Source organism: Dunckerocampus dactyliophorus, chromosome 2 (assembly GCF_027744805.1).
Source record: "Dunckerocampus dactyliophorus isolate RoL2022-P2 chromosome 2, RoL_Ddac_1.1, whole genome shotgun sequence".
NCBI lineage: Eukaryota > Metazoa > Chordata > Actinopteri > Syngnathiformes > Syngnathidae > Dunckerocampus > Dunckerocampus dactyliophorus.
This window is the reverse complement of record NC_072820.1, coordinates 8872029-8888057: the sequence shown is the minus strand read 5'-3', so window position 1 is coordinate 8888057 and position 16029 is coordinate 8872029. Positions and strand designations below refer to the sequence as shown.

At 40.9% G+C, this 16029-nt stretch overlaps 1 protein-coding gene across 3 annotated transcripts in view; it reads left to right on the top strand.

The window, feature by feature from the left end:
• The window catches only part of crtc1a (CREB regulated transcription coactivator 1a), a 35557-nt gene extending 20013 nt beyond the window's left edge, over positions 1-15544 (top strand). For 2 of the 3 annotated variants that reach the window (XM_054766913.1, XM_054766911.1), the window contains 4 exons: positions 2955-3059; positions 4368-4451; positions 4553-4727; positions 6883-15544. In XM_054766913.1, coding sequence (XP_054622888.1) covers positions 2955-3059; positions 4368-4451; positions 4553-4727; positions 6883-7088 — 570 coding nt within the window. In that variant the 3' untranslated portion in view covers positions 7089-15544. The remainder of the gene's footprint in view (positions 1-2954; positions 3060-4367; positions 4452-4552; positions 4728-6882) is intronic. The other variant, XM_054766912.1, reaches the window with a different exon arrangement.
• The last annotated feature ends 485 nt before the right edge of the window (positions 15545-16029 follow it).

Genomic DNA, 16029 nt, shown 5'->3' with positions numbered 1-16029 from the left:
AAATGTGTTTTTCGCGGGCAACAGAAGTTATCTTCACTGTAGTGCAGTTTTCCTTTTTGGAAGGTTTCTCACAGACACAGAACCGACCGACGGCGTACATGAAAGCACATTAGTTGCACATCAAGCCTTGCACATCCTTCAGATCTCAGCTGCACTTCGTCTTCTGCAGAGAGAATGCATTATGCGCAGATGAAGTCTCCAACTCTTTCTCTTCATCTCAGTTAAAGGGATGGGCGGGGCGGCGACAAGGGAAACATTGTGAGGAAACCACAGTCAGTCTGCAGCTTCAGGCTCAGCATCAGGCTTTCCTTTAATTGAGCCGTGAATGAGAGCGCTCACTGGCTCATTTGAAGCTTGTTGTATCTCGAGAATAGCTGCTCCATATGTTATTGCCTCCCTTTACTCTTTTAAAGCTCCTAGATTTATATGACAATCGTAATTTCTTACATTGAATCCATGTTCCCAGAGTCTTCCTTTCTCTCGTGCTTCCAATGTTTATCAGACAAATGGGCTTCACTTTCATAGCGCTCTTCAACCTTCAGAGGTACTCAAAGTGCTTTTACACGGTCGCCTCATTCGCATTCATAGTGATTAATGACATTGACCATGAAAAGAAAGTTCGTCAGCAACTGAAGGTTCAGTATCTTGCTCAAGGATACTCTGACTTGAAAAAGGACTGATTGTTGACCCACTGCCAAGCCAAATCAGGGTTAAACTCCTTTTCTTGCAGACTTTTTTTTTAATGTTATGATGTCTAAAAGAAGAGTTTTAGATCACCTTGTATTTTAGCTACAGTATGTTTAGCTGATGCATTGTTTGGTTGATTCTAGTAATGTATACAGTATATACAAGGTCTTTTAACCTCCCATAAGCTATAATGACCTGAATATAAGATGACGGCTCGCAAAACTATTTGTTTTTATTTTTTAGACTAAATCAAAGCCAAAATTACCATAAATTCTAGTGTATAAACTGCTACTTTTTTCTTAAAATTTGAATTCTGCGGCTTATACAGCGGTTCGGCTAATCTATGACTAAATTCTGTTCTTGTGACATCTCCTTTACTTCAGAACTACTACTGATTTTTTTAAATGCTGTGCCGCTCGCGAGTCAGTGAAGAAACAGTAGCTCTTTCTTTGGCAGGAGCCAATCACGAGCTATCAGTGCACGCACAACAAGCTTGTCAACCCGTTGGAAATTGCAGGAGATCATTATATATAACAATATAACAACATCTGACTCAAGGTGTCATTCAACTGAGAACACTAAATTCATCACACACCAACTTAACACCCCAAAAGTATACCTCGGAAATATACAAACAAGTAGCAATACAAGTTTAAAATGTAAAAAACACCAACATTTTAAAGTTTTGCGTCTGAGCAATATATTCACTGGGGCGCTGCAATGACGTCAGCCTCTTTCTGGGCTCTGTGCTCCGGGCTCAGGTGGACAAATGTTGGTCAATTAACTACTCTTCTGGCAGTAATGCATTATGGGTAGATGTGTCGAGATCGAATTCAATCGTGTTACAATCGTGTTTCTTGCCGTCTTATCAAATTGCTGGCACTCGCAACTTTCTTTGGCCCAATGGCCAGTGACTCACCAATGCAATGCGCAGGGTGCTTTGTTTGGGCACCCGATTTGCAGAACAATACAGTACAGGGCAAACGGACCATTTTGTTACATGCGATGTTGTACAAAAACTGAGACAGTGTAAGAAAACCCAGGCAAAATTTTGGTGAAAATTTTAGATGAAAACTGGGGTGTACGTATAGGTGTATAATTAAACAAAATCCACATTCTTCATGTCAAACAATGGTAGGATCTGTATCAGCTATGGGTTTGGCTTTATTTTAGATATGCTGGTAGTGAGAAACAGCACCTTTAGGACCGTACAGTACTGTTCCTCTGTCGGACTTTGCTATGCTGTCATCTTTGTTATTTTAGACATCTGATTGGCCCATAATGAAACATTTTGCAAATGGAAAGAAGAGATTTGGGAGATTTACCAGAAATTCTCGACTGCTTTGCACCCCTATTAACTCATTCAATCCCAGCTATTTTTCAAAAGACAACTCCTTCAGTACCGGCCATTTTAGAAGATTTTGACTGATTCTTCAAGGCACACAGAATACTGTGTTGTATGGCTATATAAACATGGAACCTACCAAAAGAAAGAATAGACTCCCCCTTCTTTTGTAATCAGCAGTAGAACATACTGTAGGTAAGTTTCAGGAAACTATCAGTTCCTGACTAGAAAAGGGAGAAAACCAGCTTTTTGTGAAAAGATACATTCACGCATAACTTTCACTTTGACACAAATATTTTTTGCTTTTGTAACAGCTAAAAATATCTACACAACTATACCGCAACATAAACAACACAAAAAAGTTTTTTTTACATCAAATAACAATTAACATCACATGCTTTTGTGCGCATGTGTGCGCGTGTGCATGTGTTAAAATTTCCCTACAATGCGTAACCTTCTGCACGCTACACTCCTCCATGCTCTCTCACTTCCTTCTTCCTGCCATGCGATTCTTCCGTCCACAAGATCGCTACCGAGCTCTTATTGAATGCACTTCTGCCACCCAGTGGCAGTTTTTATGGCTTAAAATTGCTCTGAAGCCAAATGAGTTAGTGGGGAGTTGCGTCATCACCTCTTTTAGCTTCTCGCACAAAAAAACGTAACAGACGTATAAATACGTTGGATCGGGCGTTCGGGTTTATAAAAACATATAATTACATCTTTGGTGATGAATGAGTTAATAAATTCATGTTATTATTCTTGGCATCACAGTTGTATGAAGTATTTCTCTGTGCTGTACAAAGGGCACCACTGGACTTCCCTGAAGTTCTTGAAGACCCTTTTACCAAAAGTGTCCATATTCATTCTAGGTTCCACTAACACGTGACAGGAAGTTTCTGAATAACATATCCTCTTGTATCAGGCCTCTCCCCTTCAACAGTACCGCAGTAGGGTGGGCTCCTCTGCCAATCAGTCGCCAACCTCCCCCATCTCCAATCAAGGTTTCTCACCCGGCGGTTCGCCTCAAGTAAGGGCGTGTGAACTAGTGAGCTGCTGGCTTATTATGTATAAACAACACCAACCCCTCACCCTACCTTTGTATTGTAGTGTGCTGTGGTTGTTATTGTTCAGTAGGAGTCTGTGGCTGCCCCCTAGCTGCTGATGTTGGCTACTGCAGATCTGGGCAATAGCTCTTTAGCTTAGTGACGTGAGTATGTTAGTATTTCACTGAAAAACGTTGCTCTGTTTCTGTAGTTATTGAAATACTTCAATGAAATGTTTTTGTGGTAATTTACGTGTTCATCTTGTACTAAAAACATTTAAAAAATACTTTATTTTTTGCCCAGATCTGACTTCTTCCACACAGTCAGTGATGTGTGACCTGCTTTTGTGCTTCTTGCGTCACATCCTCTGTATTCCCGCCCTTGAATTCTGTGTCCTCTTTGTGCGCACTATGGTTCTACACAAGCTGGGGGATTTTAGGGAACGTGACAGGAAATGGTAATCCCTGTGGAAGTGTTTTGTTTTTTTTTTTTGCCACATTAATCGTTTTCATGGTCGGATCTGAACAAACTGAGCCTGGCTTTGCAAGGGTGGTGCATTTAGATCAACTGAGCACACCCAAGGTAAACATGGATCAGGGTTGTTAATCTCAAACACGCTCTGTATTTGTAGAAGAGATTTCAAATGCTTGCATTGGGAATATGTGGATTGTGGTGCTAATAGCCATGTTTTTTCCACAAACAGTCAAAATAAGCTTTTAAAACTACAGTATGTATAGATTTGAATTCCGACACACATGCACTCAGATGCATTGATGGTTTTATGTGTATTGTACCCATCTCAAGCCTTTTGCTGCCGCCTAAACTCTGTCATCCTGGTTCTGCATTATGTGGCTCTGCCACACACACATAATTTGGTTTTGCACTAGGAAGAGCTCCGGGTGATTGTCATATGATCCAATTACTTGAACATTAAGAGGCTGTGTTGCTGTTGTTAGTCAGATTCTCTATTATGAATACCACAGAAAAGCAATAATGGAGACTGGATTTGATACATGGCTTAGAATGGTTCATACTGTATCTCATTTATTTGTAGGTTTTGGCATTGTGTTCTTTTATCTAGTTGTTTTTATACAGAAGCTAGAAAAATATTACTACAGGGGTGATTAATTCATACTTTCAGATGAAAGTCAGTCTTTGTATGTTTTCCTTGCAAAGTATTGTTCAAGTTTACATGTGCATGAAGAGCTCTAGATGCACTGAATTAGCAGATATTGTTTTCAGCCTGGGTAAAGAATGTTTACCTACGTCTACATATGTCTTTATATTTGCAGCATAACTCCATACTGGGCAGTGTCTTTTCAGACTTCTATGACCAGCAGCTCCCATCCATTCAAGCCAGCGCTCTCTCTCAACAGGTATGCTGGCTCACGAACAGTCCAAGTATCCACTTAGATTGGAATTCCACTCACCGTAGCATTTATTGTGTTTTTTTTCCCCTTGTTGTTGTGGTTTCCAGCTTGAGCAGTTCAACATGATCGAATCCCCCATCAGCTCTGACAACAACCAGACCTCCACGCTCAACTACTCCCAGGCCCTTATGATGGGCATGTCTGGTGGTCACTGCAATCTCCAGGGCTCTCAGCAGCTGGGCTACAGTAGCCATGGCAACATCCCCAACATCATTCTAACAGGTGCTCCTTTGTTTTGTTAAGTCGCTAAGAGATGGCGAGAAAAACACAGGCAAGAAGATGGCTTTGCCTTAAAATGTTACTTTTCAGACTATAATGATGCATTATAGTGTAGGGAGAGGCAGTAAAAAGCAGAAATGCACAGTTTTTGGCATCAGAATTTTTATATATATATTTTTTTTATTTTGTAAAAAGGCTAAAAAAACAACAACATTAAAGTCATGGATAAAATAATTAGTCCGCCCTTGTTTCTTGAGTTTATTGATCCATTTTAATGCCTGGTACAACTAAAGGTACATTTGTTTGGACAAATATAATGATGATAACAAATATAGCTCATAAGAGTTTAATTTAAGAGCTGATATCTAACAACTTCCATGGTTTTCTTGATGATAACCAAGATCACTTAAGTTCTTACATGAATAGCTATAGCATTGTACTGCCAAAAAATGTAACTCTTATGAGCTATTTTTGTTGCCATTGTTATATTTGTCCAAACAAAGGTACCCTTAGTTGTATCAGGCATTAAAATGAACAAGAAACTGAAGTAACATGGGTGGTCTAATCATTTCTTATGACTGTATATACATACAGTATATACATACTGTATGCACACACTCCTGATCAAAATCTTAACCCTTTAAGCGCCAAAGTCGCAAAATTGTGACAAGCAACATTGCTGAATTTAACAAGCCATTTCTGCAAATACGGTGCATTATGTGGTTAATACTTTACATCAGGAAATGGCGGACATCGGTAACTTGAATCTGAGCAACACTTGTGGGCGTTTCTATTCAAGTTTATGGACTTTGAAGCCCTTGTGCGTGCAGCAGCGCGTCCGCTCGCCATGACAGTCCACACGCAGCATGCTTGAGCCCATGCTTTGCTAAACCGTGTTCGGGGGGTGGCAGAAGGGGACGTGGTGGGTTGTCAAAACGCCGCTAATGGTGAATGTAAAAAAAAACAAAAAAAAACATGAATATAGCAGCATGCGCGGTAATATCCGCGGGAGCCTCCTCCGTAAAAAGTACACTGCTAAAAGATAGATATGACCTGAGAATAGATTGACTTGGATGAATGAAAATATTCACAGGCATAATATATAGATAGATACTTTATATCTAACTATGTAATAATAGCAGTAATAATGAGCAGTGGAGGCAGCAGTGGTGTTCACGATCCCGCTGTAAATGACGATGATGTCGGCTGTGTTTGCTTGAGAGATGAGGAAGAGTATCACAAGTGGACCAGATATTTGGATGAGCCTGTTGATGAGCGGGTATCGTGGAGACAGGGATCTGACAAATTCTGAGCCTGGTGACATCATAATATGCAAATTAGATGAGTAAATTTATTCCCATTACAAACTTTGGGTCATATTGATGATTTTTCTCAATTACAGTATGCCTTTTTCGCTAACCATTTTCAAGCTACAAACTTTTGAACTAGTAATGTCAAAACTGAAAAAAACGTTTTTGTGTTAGACCTTTTTGATCTATTTTTCCCCATTTTTGCTGGGTTTAAAAACGTTTTCTATGATATATTTTTTTTACTGCAATCAACCAGTTATTTCACTGGGTCTTTTTTTTGTTTCCGATTTTGTCTGATATTAGGGTCAATATGTTACCAGAACTAAACTAAACTAAAAGGTGAGCAGAAGTAAATAAGCATAAATACATATTATCAATTCATAATTAGAGTTGAATGTCAGCAGTATGATGCCAAAAATTGTTGATATCATATATTACTTTCTAATATAAAGGAAGAACTCTATCAGAAAGTTGTTGTCCAAAATGGAGGTACAGTGTAAGGCCCTTTTACACAGTCTCTTTAAGCCAGGATTTAGCTGCCTTTTTTCCATGTCATTGTTCTGTGAAAACGGAGATTCGTACCGCTAATACACCACCTTTGGAGGTAGTATCAGGGCTAGGATGGTGGGACAGGGGTGTGACATTTACACTGCACAGTCACAAGTGTTCTGCATGTCACGCCAGACGCTAATCATCAAGCATCCTGTCATCTGATCGTGGTAAACTGTGTAACTACACAGATTCCTCTGCCGATACGGTGTGATCTCTGTGAAAGAGACTAATGCCTGTACACATTGTGACCTTTAACCTTGTTGCTTATTCACTTTGTATGTCTGTTGCCTGTTCAGTGAGTGGAGAGTCTCCTCCCAGCCTGCCAAAGGACCTGGCCGCCTCACTGTCAACAGATATCAGCTTTGATATCGACACCCACTTCCCATTGGATGACCTCAAAATCGACCCACTGACACTTGATGGCCTGCACATGCTCAATGACCCGGACATGGTCCTTGCTGACCCAGCCACAGAGGACGCCTTCCGCCTCGATCGACTCTGATGCTCCCGCACCCCCCACCCCAGCATTGAGGATTGTGGAGTGTATTGGTCGAGGCCCCGTTTTGGCAAAGCGTGGCTTGAGCACCAACTTGTCAAATCAATCCCCACAAAAAAGATGGGAGACATCGTGGCTGGAAAGGATTTTAAGACAGCTGCCAGAGTCCCTTCTTTTGGAAAAATAGATGACAAACTCAGAGGTATGAATTTCCTTCATGGTTCTGTCACTTAATTTTGCCAATGGCACACCTTTTTTTTAATTTGTATTAAATATCTAGTTTTTGTGATTGATTTGGAGAAATGTTTCATGGTTTAAAGGAAAAGGGCGATCTTAGAATCACACTGAAAAGAAACAGACAAAGAAAAAAACAGTGGCGTAGCGTGGGGAGGAGTATGTGCAAAAAAACATTCAAATTCTGTCAAATGATGATTGAAGTGAATCCTATTATTTTGGGAGTACCTCAAAAATCTCACAGCACACCACCAAACCAAAATGTATGAATGGCAACAGGTTCATACACAGGTTCATTATGTACCTTCCGCCATCTCCTGGAAGAGTTTTTAGTTTGTACATAGGTGACCAAAGAAACATTACTTGTCGTAAATAAATCAGAATTTTATTAATTAAGTAAAATTGGACATTAAATCAAATCAAAGTTTATTTGTAAAGCACCTTACAACATCACAATGGTGCCCAAGGTGCTTCAGAAGAATAAAAACAACTTACAACAAATGAAAACAGAGTAAGCTCGAATAAGATATAATACAAGTAAGAACAACTGAAACAAAAATAGACATACATGTACAGAATCGCATCTAAAATACCTATAGTCATCCTGTGTCAAATGCCAGTCTGAATAAATGACTTTTTAAATGCAATTTTCACCGGTGGGAGGGAGTTCCAAAGCTTGGGGGCAAAGGCAACAAAAGAGCGATCCCCCATTTTTTTATCTCCTCCTTGGGACTTCCAATGTTGTGTGCTCAGGAGAGCGCAGGGCCCTAGATTGGTGACGGACAGTTAAACGTTGAAAAAGCCAAGTATGATGCAGCAAGACCATGAACACAATGGAGGAGGCCCTTAAAATGGATTCTAGAATGTATCAGGAGCCAGTGGAGAGAAAAGAGAACTGGAGTGATATGGGCGTATTTTGGAGCATTAGCGGGAAGGCAAACAGCTGCGTTTTGCACCAACCGGAGCCTGCAAAGGAGATTTACTCCAGAATAGAGGGCATTACAATAATCGAGTCTCGAGCTGATGAATGCATGAATTGCTTTTTCAAGGTCTGCTCTTGATAAAAAGGGCTTTACCTTTGCCAGGAGCCTGAGGTGGAAAAAACCTGCTCTTACTGCAGAAGTCATTTGTTTATCAAACTTAAGACTGCTGTTGAATATCACACAGAGGTTCTTCACAGCAGCAGCAAAAAGAGGGGTAGGAGTGTTAAAATTGGGTGCACTGTGAGGTGAAAAACAATGTACTGTTGTTTTTCCTTCATTTGAATGAAGGAAGTTCTGCGACAGCCATTGTTTGATGTCATGCAGACAGCTATGGAGGAGATGGAGGGGATCTAGTGCCTTCTTGTCACTGATAGGTTGAGCTGTACATCAGCTTAAAAATGGAAATGGACATTGTGTCTGGAGATGATTGGTCCTAGTGGTAGCATGTAGAGTGAAAAGAAGGTAGGCCCAAGGATTGAACCTTGGGGCACACCAGAGGAGACTGGAGCGACTGTAGAGGAAAAATCATTGATCATTACTGAAAATGTCCTGTGAGAGAGATATGAGATGAACCAATTAAGCACAGAGCCGCTTAGGCCAACCCAGTGTTCCAGGCGGGAGATGAGGACTGAGTAGTCCACAGTGTCAAACGCAGCTGTAAGATCTAAGAGCACCCGCACAACAGCGTTTTTAGCATCGAGGGCTGTGAGAATGTCAATGTGCACTTTCAATAAAGCGGATTCTGTGCTGTGGCGGGTCCTAAAGCGTGATTGAAACTTGTTAGCAATATCATGGATGGACAGAAATGGTTGAAGTTGTGAGAGGACAAGTTCCTCCATGACTTTGGACAGGAAGCGCAGATGTGAAATTGGAAGGACATTGGACAGAATTGATGGGTCTGGCTTAGGCTTTTTGAGGAGTGGTCTGACGAAAGCTTACTTAAAGGCAGTAGGGACAATACCCAGCCTGAAGCAGCTGTTAATGAAAAGAATGATGCTGTGACCAATGGTATCCATTACCTCCTTCATTATCCTTGCAGGGATAATGCCTACAGGGCAGTCGGGGGGAGGTTAGCTGTTGGACTGATTTTTTTTAAGAAGAGAAGTGGAAATTGGCTCAAAGTTCTCAAAAGTGTGTTTTACAGGGGAGCCAGGCAGACCAGTAGCTGAGACCTTTGGGATGGATTGTCTTGACCGTTGCGACCTTGTCCATAAAAATCTGTTGCAATGTATTACATGTGTGTTCAGGCACATCATTAAAAACAGCAGTGATGGGGTTAAGGACAGAACTGATTGTTATTTCTGACTGTTATTTCGTTTTTGCTTCCTTCACGGTTTTGTGGTAGGTGGCAAGATTGTCCCTTAAGTTGCTCAGTGATACATGAAGTCCATCTTTCTTCCATTTGCGCTCAGCCTGCCTACACTGCCATCTCAGGGCCCGAGCGGTTTCATTCAGCCATGGGTCAGGTGTGAATTTGGTGGCTTTGTGTTTAAATGGTGAAACAGAGTCCAAGATCTGGGAACATGTGGAGTTGAAGGAGGTGAGTTAGCTGTCCGGACACATTATAGGGCTTAGGTCAGTGCCTGAGAAGGCAGCAGCAAAGTCATTGGCTATTGAGGAGGTTATACCCGGGGGTGGGAAAAGGCAGCAAGTTTGGGTGCAGCTGGTGGCGCTAGGGCCTCGAAGCAGATGAGGGAGTGATCAGAAATAGGAATATTACGTGTATCAGTAACTGACACAGATAGTCCATTGGGAGATGACAAGATCCAGTGTTTGCCCAAGCTGATGAGTGGGACAAGCAATGGACTGAGTAAGATCCAGAGATTCCGGCAGAGAATTGAAGCATTTAGCCAGGTGATCAGAGGTGCATCGGACATGGACGTTAAAGTCACCACAGATCAGTATGTTGTCAAACTTTAGCATGATTTCTGTCAAAAGCTCACAGCATTAATTCATAAAGTCTTTGTTTAACGTCAGTGGTCGATAAACCACACCACATAAGACGGGACTGGAGGGTGTGAGTACAAAATACTGTCGCTCAAAGCTGGCATATGCTTTAGTGGAGAGTAGGCGGCACTTTAAAATCTGCTTGTAAACAGTAGCTATACCCCCGCCCTTCCCAGCTGGTCGCAACATGCTGAGGAAAAAATAGTTTGGAGAAAGTGCTGTTGTCACCTGAGTGAAGGCAGGTTTCCGTCAGGAAAAGCAAGTCAAGTTTGTTAGAGCGGATAAAATCCATCCATCCATTTTCTATGCCGCTTATCCTATTAGGGTTAGGGTTGCAGGGGTATGCTGGAGCCTATCCCAGATGATTTTGGTCGCCAGCCAATCACACGGCACATATAGACAAACAACCATTCACACTCACATTCATACTTATGGGCAATTAACCATTAACATGCATGTTTTTGGAATGTGGGAGGAAACCGGAGTACCCAGAGGAAATGCACGCATGCACGGGGAGAACATGCAAACTCCACACAGACATGCCCAAATGGAAGTTTGAACCCAGATCTTCCCCATCTCCTGACTGTGTGGCCACCATGCTAACCACTAGACCACGGTGCGGCCACGGATAGAATCATTGAGGATAAAAGTCTTGTTATTTAGTGATCTGGTGTTAAAAAGAGCCATATGAAGTGAGCTCCAGTTGTACTGCAGCGGAGCAGAGCGAGCTACAGGACGGAGACAGTTTTGAGCACAATCTCGTCTGGAGATCCTCGCGAGCCGACGCCGTGGAAGCATGAAGCTGGCTCCGTGGTTAACCGGTCTCAGCCACCGGTAGCTGTAGTCCAGCGATCGCTGCAGATCAACGTTGCCCCGCGCTGCTATGGCTCCAGTCAGCAATGAATTGCTCTTACGAGGGGACGGTAAAGCCAGGCAGGTCCTCAATCTGACGTAAAATTCACCCCTCTTTCTACGTCTTGATTAGCCGGGAAGTGGGCCGATAGAACGTCTCAGCAGTGGGGGTATAGACGCCAGAAATGGTGGTGGAACATTTGACTTTCCAAGCACAATAGATGCGGTGCGGATATCAAAGAGTGTCAAGCGATCATAAACAATAACTGGCATCACGCCATTAAAAAAAAAAACATGCATAGGAGAGCGGGAAGCCAAACACAGTGGTGCCATCTTGAATCTGGGGCAACTGATGATCTCTCATGACATACTAATGCGCCGCGGCACAGTGGTTGGGAATCACTGGGGAAGCTTATTCTGAATGTCATATCATTGGTAGTGTATCGCAATGAGTAAGTGTCAAATGTTGAAAAGATGGTGTGTTCCAATAATGTTTGGCTATATCAGGTGTCTGATTTATGAAGGGCTCAATACTGGACTGGCGGAAGAGTACCGGGGGTGGGTTAGGTGGCAGGAATACTTGACTCGGCGAACCACGCTACACCACAGTAAAACAGTGCAGCTTGAGGGGGAGACCCCACTTGGATGGGTTTGCCATTTTTGTACTCATTATGCATGAAGTCTAATCACTGTGTATCCTTGTTTTGCCTTAAGACTCCGCATTTCAGTTTTCATGCAAAAGTAATTCAAGCGGAAATGACATCATCACATTTAAATTGTAAAGCACTTTCACAGGTAACTTGGCCCCCGTAAGTCAAAGTTGCGCTCCGCCAATGTACTTATGAGGCATGGTAATTTTTCATGTGTTACTTTTACTCACAACCATGTACAGTCGTCCCTTGCCACGTCCCTCGAATTTGGCAGTTTTTCCGTTTTAAAAAAAATATATTAATGACTAAATCATGCTGTTTTGTGGTTGAACACAGCCTGTTATCAGTCAAAAAATAAGCAAAGGTTAGGTATTTTCCTGCCTAAATTAAGCATTTTCAAGTGTAAAAATGGATAAGTGAACTAAATACATTCAAGACACATTTAAAGACTTTGATGATATGTAGTATTGTACAATGGCCACTAGGTGTCAGTAACGTTACTGTAATGTTTGGTGAGACACACAAGCGCAGGCTTTTATTGCAGGTTTGAATGATCTCACAACAGGCACAATAATCCCTCATAAAAATCCCTAATAAACAACACAGGCTGCTGTTTCAGACATTATCCTCGCAAAATTGAAACTCAACTCTGAACCTCCAAAGTCACCTCTTGTCTACCCCTCACTCAGCTTCACTAGGTTACATTTACAGTAACACATGCGAGCATGGGTCTTATTAATGTCTTAAATGGCTCATTTGCTCTTAATATGTCTACTATATTGGGTAATAGGAGTGTAACGGTGATTATAGGGCTGTTATTTCATGTCTAGAGGGCTCTAATATTGTAAAAAAAAAAAAAAAACGGATTTAGAATGTCGTAACAGGTTTTCTATACTTTAACTACGGAAAGATTCCATTTATAAATAAGGAACCCTACTTCGCGGAAATTCACTTATCCCTGTTGGGTATGGAACCAATTAACCGCGACAAATGAGAGATTACTGTATCCTCCTTTTCTTTCACATTCAAGTTTAACTGGATGCGGTGTGTGTCGTGGCATTAATGTTTACATTTGTTGTTGTTTTATATTGTTCTGTGTGTACAGAATGTGATTCGATTTTGAGGAACTTGACCTATGCAAAACTGAAGCATTGATTTAGGACTACAAAGTGAAACATATAATATATATCGACCCTTACGTAAAGAAAGTGGTGCCATGATGGTGCCATGTTTATACAGTACTTATTTTGATACGATTTTTGAAACTTGTCAAAAAAAAAAAAAGGCTCACATAGAGGACTCTCCTCCCAAAGATATGACCTCAGTGTTGAAGGCGTATATTTTTCAAGACATTTGAACAGCCTCTATTCCAGAACAGCACTGCGGATGCAACGAGAATGTATTTACATATGAACATATTGTCATGGCCTAACATAATTACTTATGTTCCGTTTTGGATGTGTTGTTACTTTTTACTCTCCACAAAGTACGTGTTTGAAATGATAACTTTGTTTTCCTGACACTACCACCTGTCTGTCGATGCACTTTATGCTTTAACTTGTGAGACTGCTTTAAGGGAATTTCGATACCAAACCTCTTAACTGTTATGTGCACTGGACACGTTAGGCCTGTCTCTCATTGTACTGCACATTCATACACAATAATCTCATACTGTATTTAGTACAAGTACAAGAATTAATCTAATTAATTGTAACAGTAAACGTCACAAACGTGAGTACAGTCCTCACATTTCAGCAACCGTGTTATTACTCAAGGGACGATACTATTGAAATGATGGCTGTAATTTAGAGTAGACGGTGTGTAGCTTGTACAGCAGTGTTTATTCACAACGCTGGGGTGGAGGGGATTGGGGCTACTGAATATCACATGTTGAAATCACGTTTTCCCTCAGTGAACCGCAGCTCCCCGCTGTCGGCAGCACTCATGCAGCCCCATACCATGCTGCTACCACCACCATGCTTGACTGGAGGCAAGGCACATTTATCTCGGTACTCATCTGGGTCGTACTGGCTGTGTGTTGGGTCACTGAGTCAGTAGATAGCACATATATACATATATACACCGACTACTTTAAAGTATATCCATGTTTTATAGTATTGTGGCTTGAGAAGATATACTGTACGATATACCCCCCAGTCTCATTTGATGGCTTTCAAACTGTAATGCGTTTTGTTCAAATGTGTGTTGTACAGTACACTGGGGGATTCATCTGCCTTTACGTATTTCAAACGATGACTGTCGCACTGCCGTTGTCGTTAATAATAATGTATTTCAAGGTCCTCTTTTGTCTGCATTTTTCACTGATATTCTCAAACAATTTAAATGCAAATTACTTTTTTCCCCCGTTTTAGTGTAATTATTTTTTGATTGCATGAATGACTTGACGAGGTTTGACTTTTGTTTCCTTGTTCTTCTTTGGTGAGCTGTGTTACCTGTTGTTTCAAACGGCCTTTTTTTGTCTCTTTTATCTAGTCGTGTGTGTGTGTGTGTGTGTGAAGAAGCTGAAGAACAGTCCTTTGGTTGGTATTGGTACTATGTTCTTACACTGCAATATATACGGTACGATATGTGCTTCTTCCCTGTATATCGTCATGGTAACTGTGTAGACTTGCTTTGTAGTTTGCTGTATGATGACGTTTTTTTGTGGTTCGTGTATTATTACGATGTCAAGGTGAGAAAATGCACTAAGAAATAACGCGCTGCAATGTGTCATTGTGGCTCTATTTCGTATCACAAGGCTGACATCTTTGTAGGTTCATGTTCTGTTTGGGTTGTTCTTTGAGCTCGGACATGCACCCGTTTCATGCGTCAATGTTACTTTTGTGAGAAGACTTTGTCACAGTGTTTGTTTTACTCTCCAAATTGCAGAACATTTAACCAATTACTCAATAGCTAATATTTTTTTAGCATTTTATACCTTTTATTCTCCTAAACTGACCCTTTTATTTGCTTTTTTAAAAATGTTATTCTTCCTCTTGTATTTCGTTATTAAATCATCAGGTAAACCCGAGATTGTAATCCTAAAGCAACTAATTAGAAGTGACAAAAAAAACTTGTTTGGGTCATAATGAATGTTTACATTGGACATAAGAACTGATATTGATACAGCATGACCTGTCCTACACAGTCGTGACTCATGAATCTTGTCAAATGTTTGGTAAATTGTATTTGTCATGTGAAAAACAGCATTGTTTTGCTTTAACTCAGCTTTTATCAGTCTGGAGCAGAGGTATACCACTTGACTAGATGTACTCTCTGTGAGACACGTGTGCAAACTCAGAACCACTTCAGGACAATGAACTACTGTATGGTTAACCACATGAGTCTTTATGTGTGCATTTTGTGGACAACCATGCCTGTTCAAGCCTCATCCGATGGCAGCTAAATTGTAACATGTATTTCGTTTAAGAGTGTATCATTCCTAATGCTTAACCATGCATTTTACCACAATGAGGGGGTGTACCGTGTTACAACCGTGCACTGCTCTCATTGGGAAAATCAAACATATGCTCAATATGCAAATTCTAACACTAAAGCGCAGCCCAGGTTGGTACTTTTTTCAGCTAACCCTTTAAAATGACAGCTTGTGTGTTTTCTATTATAAATTGTCTATATACATATATATTAACTGTCAGATTGGACCAAATGGATCCAAGTTGGCTGTAAATTTGTGCTATATTAAAAAAAATGCTTCTGTTTGAAATGTACCTGATGTATTTTTCTTGTGTGAAGGCTACTGTCTTTGTAAAAGATGAATAAATATATCAGAATATGCATAGCTGTGAGCTCATTTTTGTCCTGAAAGACGGCCAGACAACGTAGTTCAATTGGAATGAAATCTTGCATGTGACATCAATCAAAGACGACAGCCAAATAAAGACCCTACGTGGCAGTTAACTTAAAAAAAAAAAAACATAAAAGAGTGACGTAAATATTTTTGTGGCGGTTGTGGACCCACTGAAGTAAGACACAAAACGTTACGTTATGTCATATAAGGTACAAGCTATGACGTATTAAAAACAGCGACATCTGCCGCACGCAGTAAAGGGTCAACATTTACAAATGAAAGCGAAACGTTTTTTTTTACCTAACGTGTACTGTCGAGCATGTGAAAAGCAGACGTTTCTCGGGCTCCCCCTGCTGGCCAAACACTCACATTAACCATTCATGACAATGAATAGGCATTAAAAAAATCCAGTTTATCCTCAATTGAACTAGTATGAAATAACTGCGAATTCATTTTTTGGGCTCTTTGCGTTT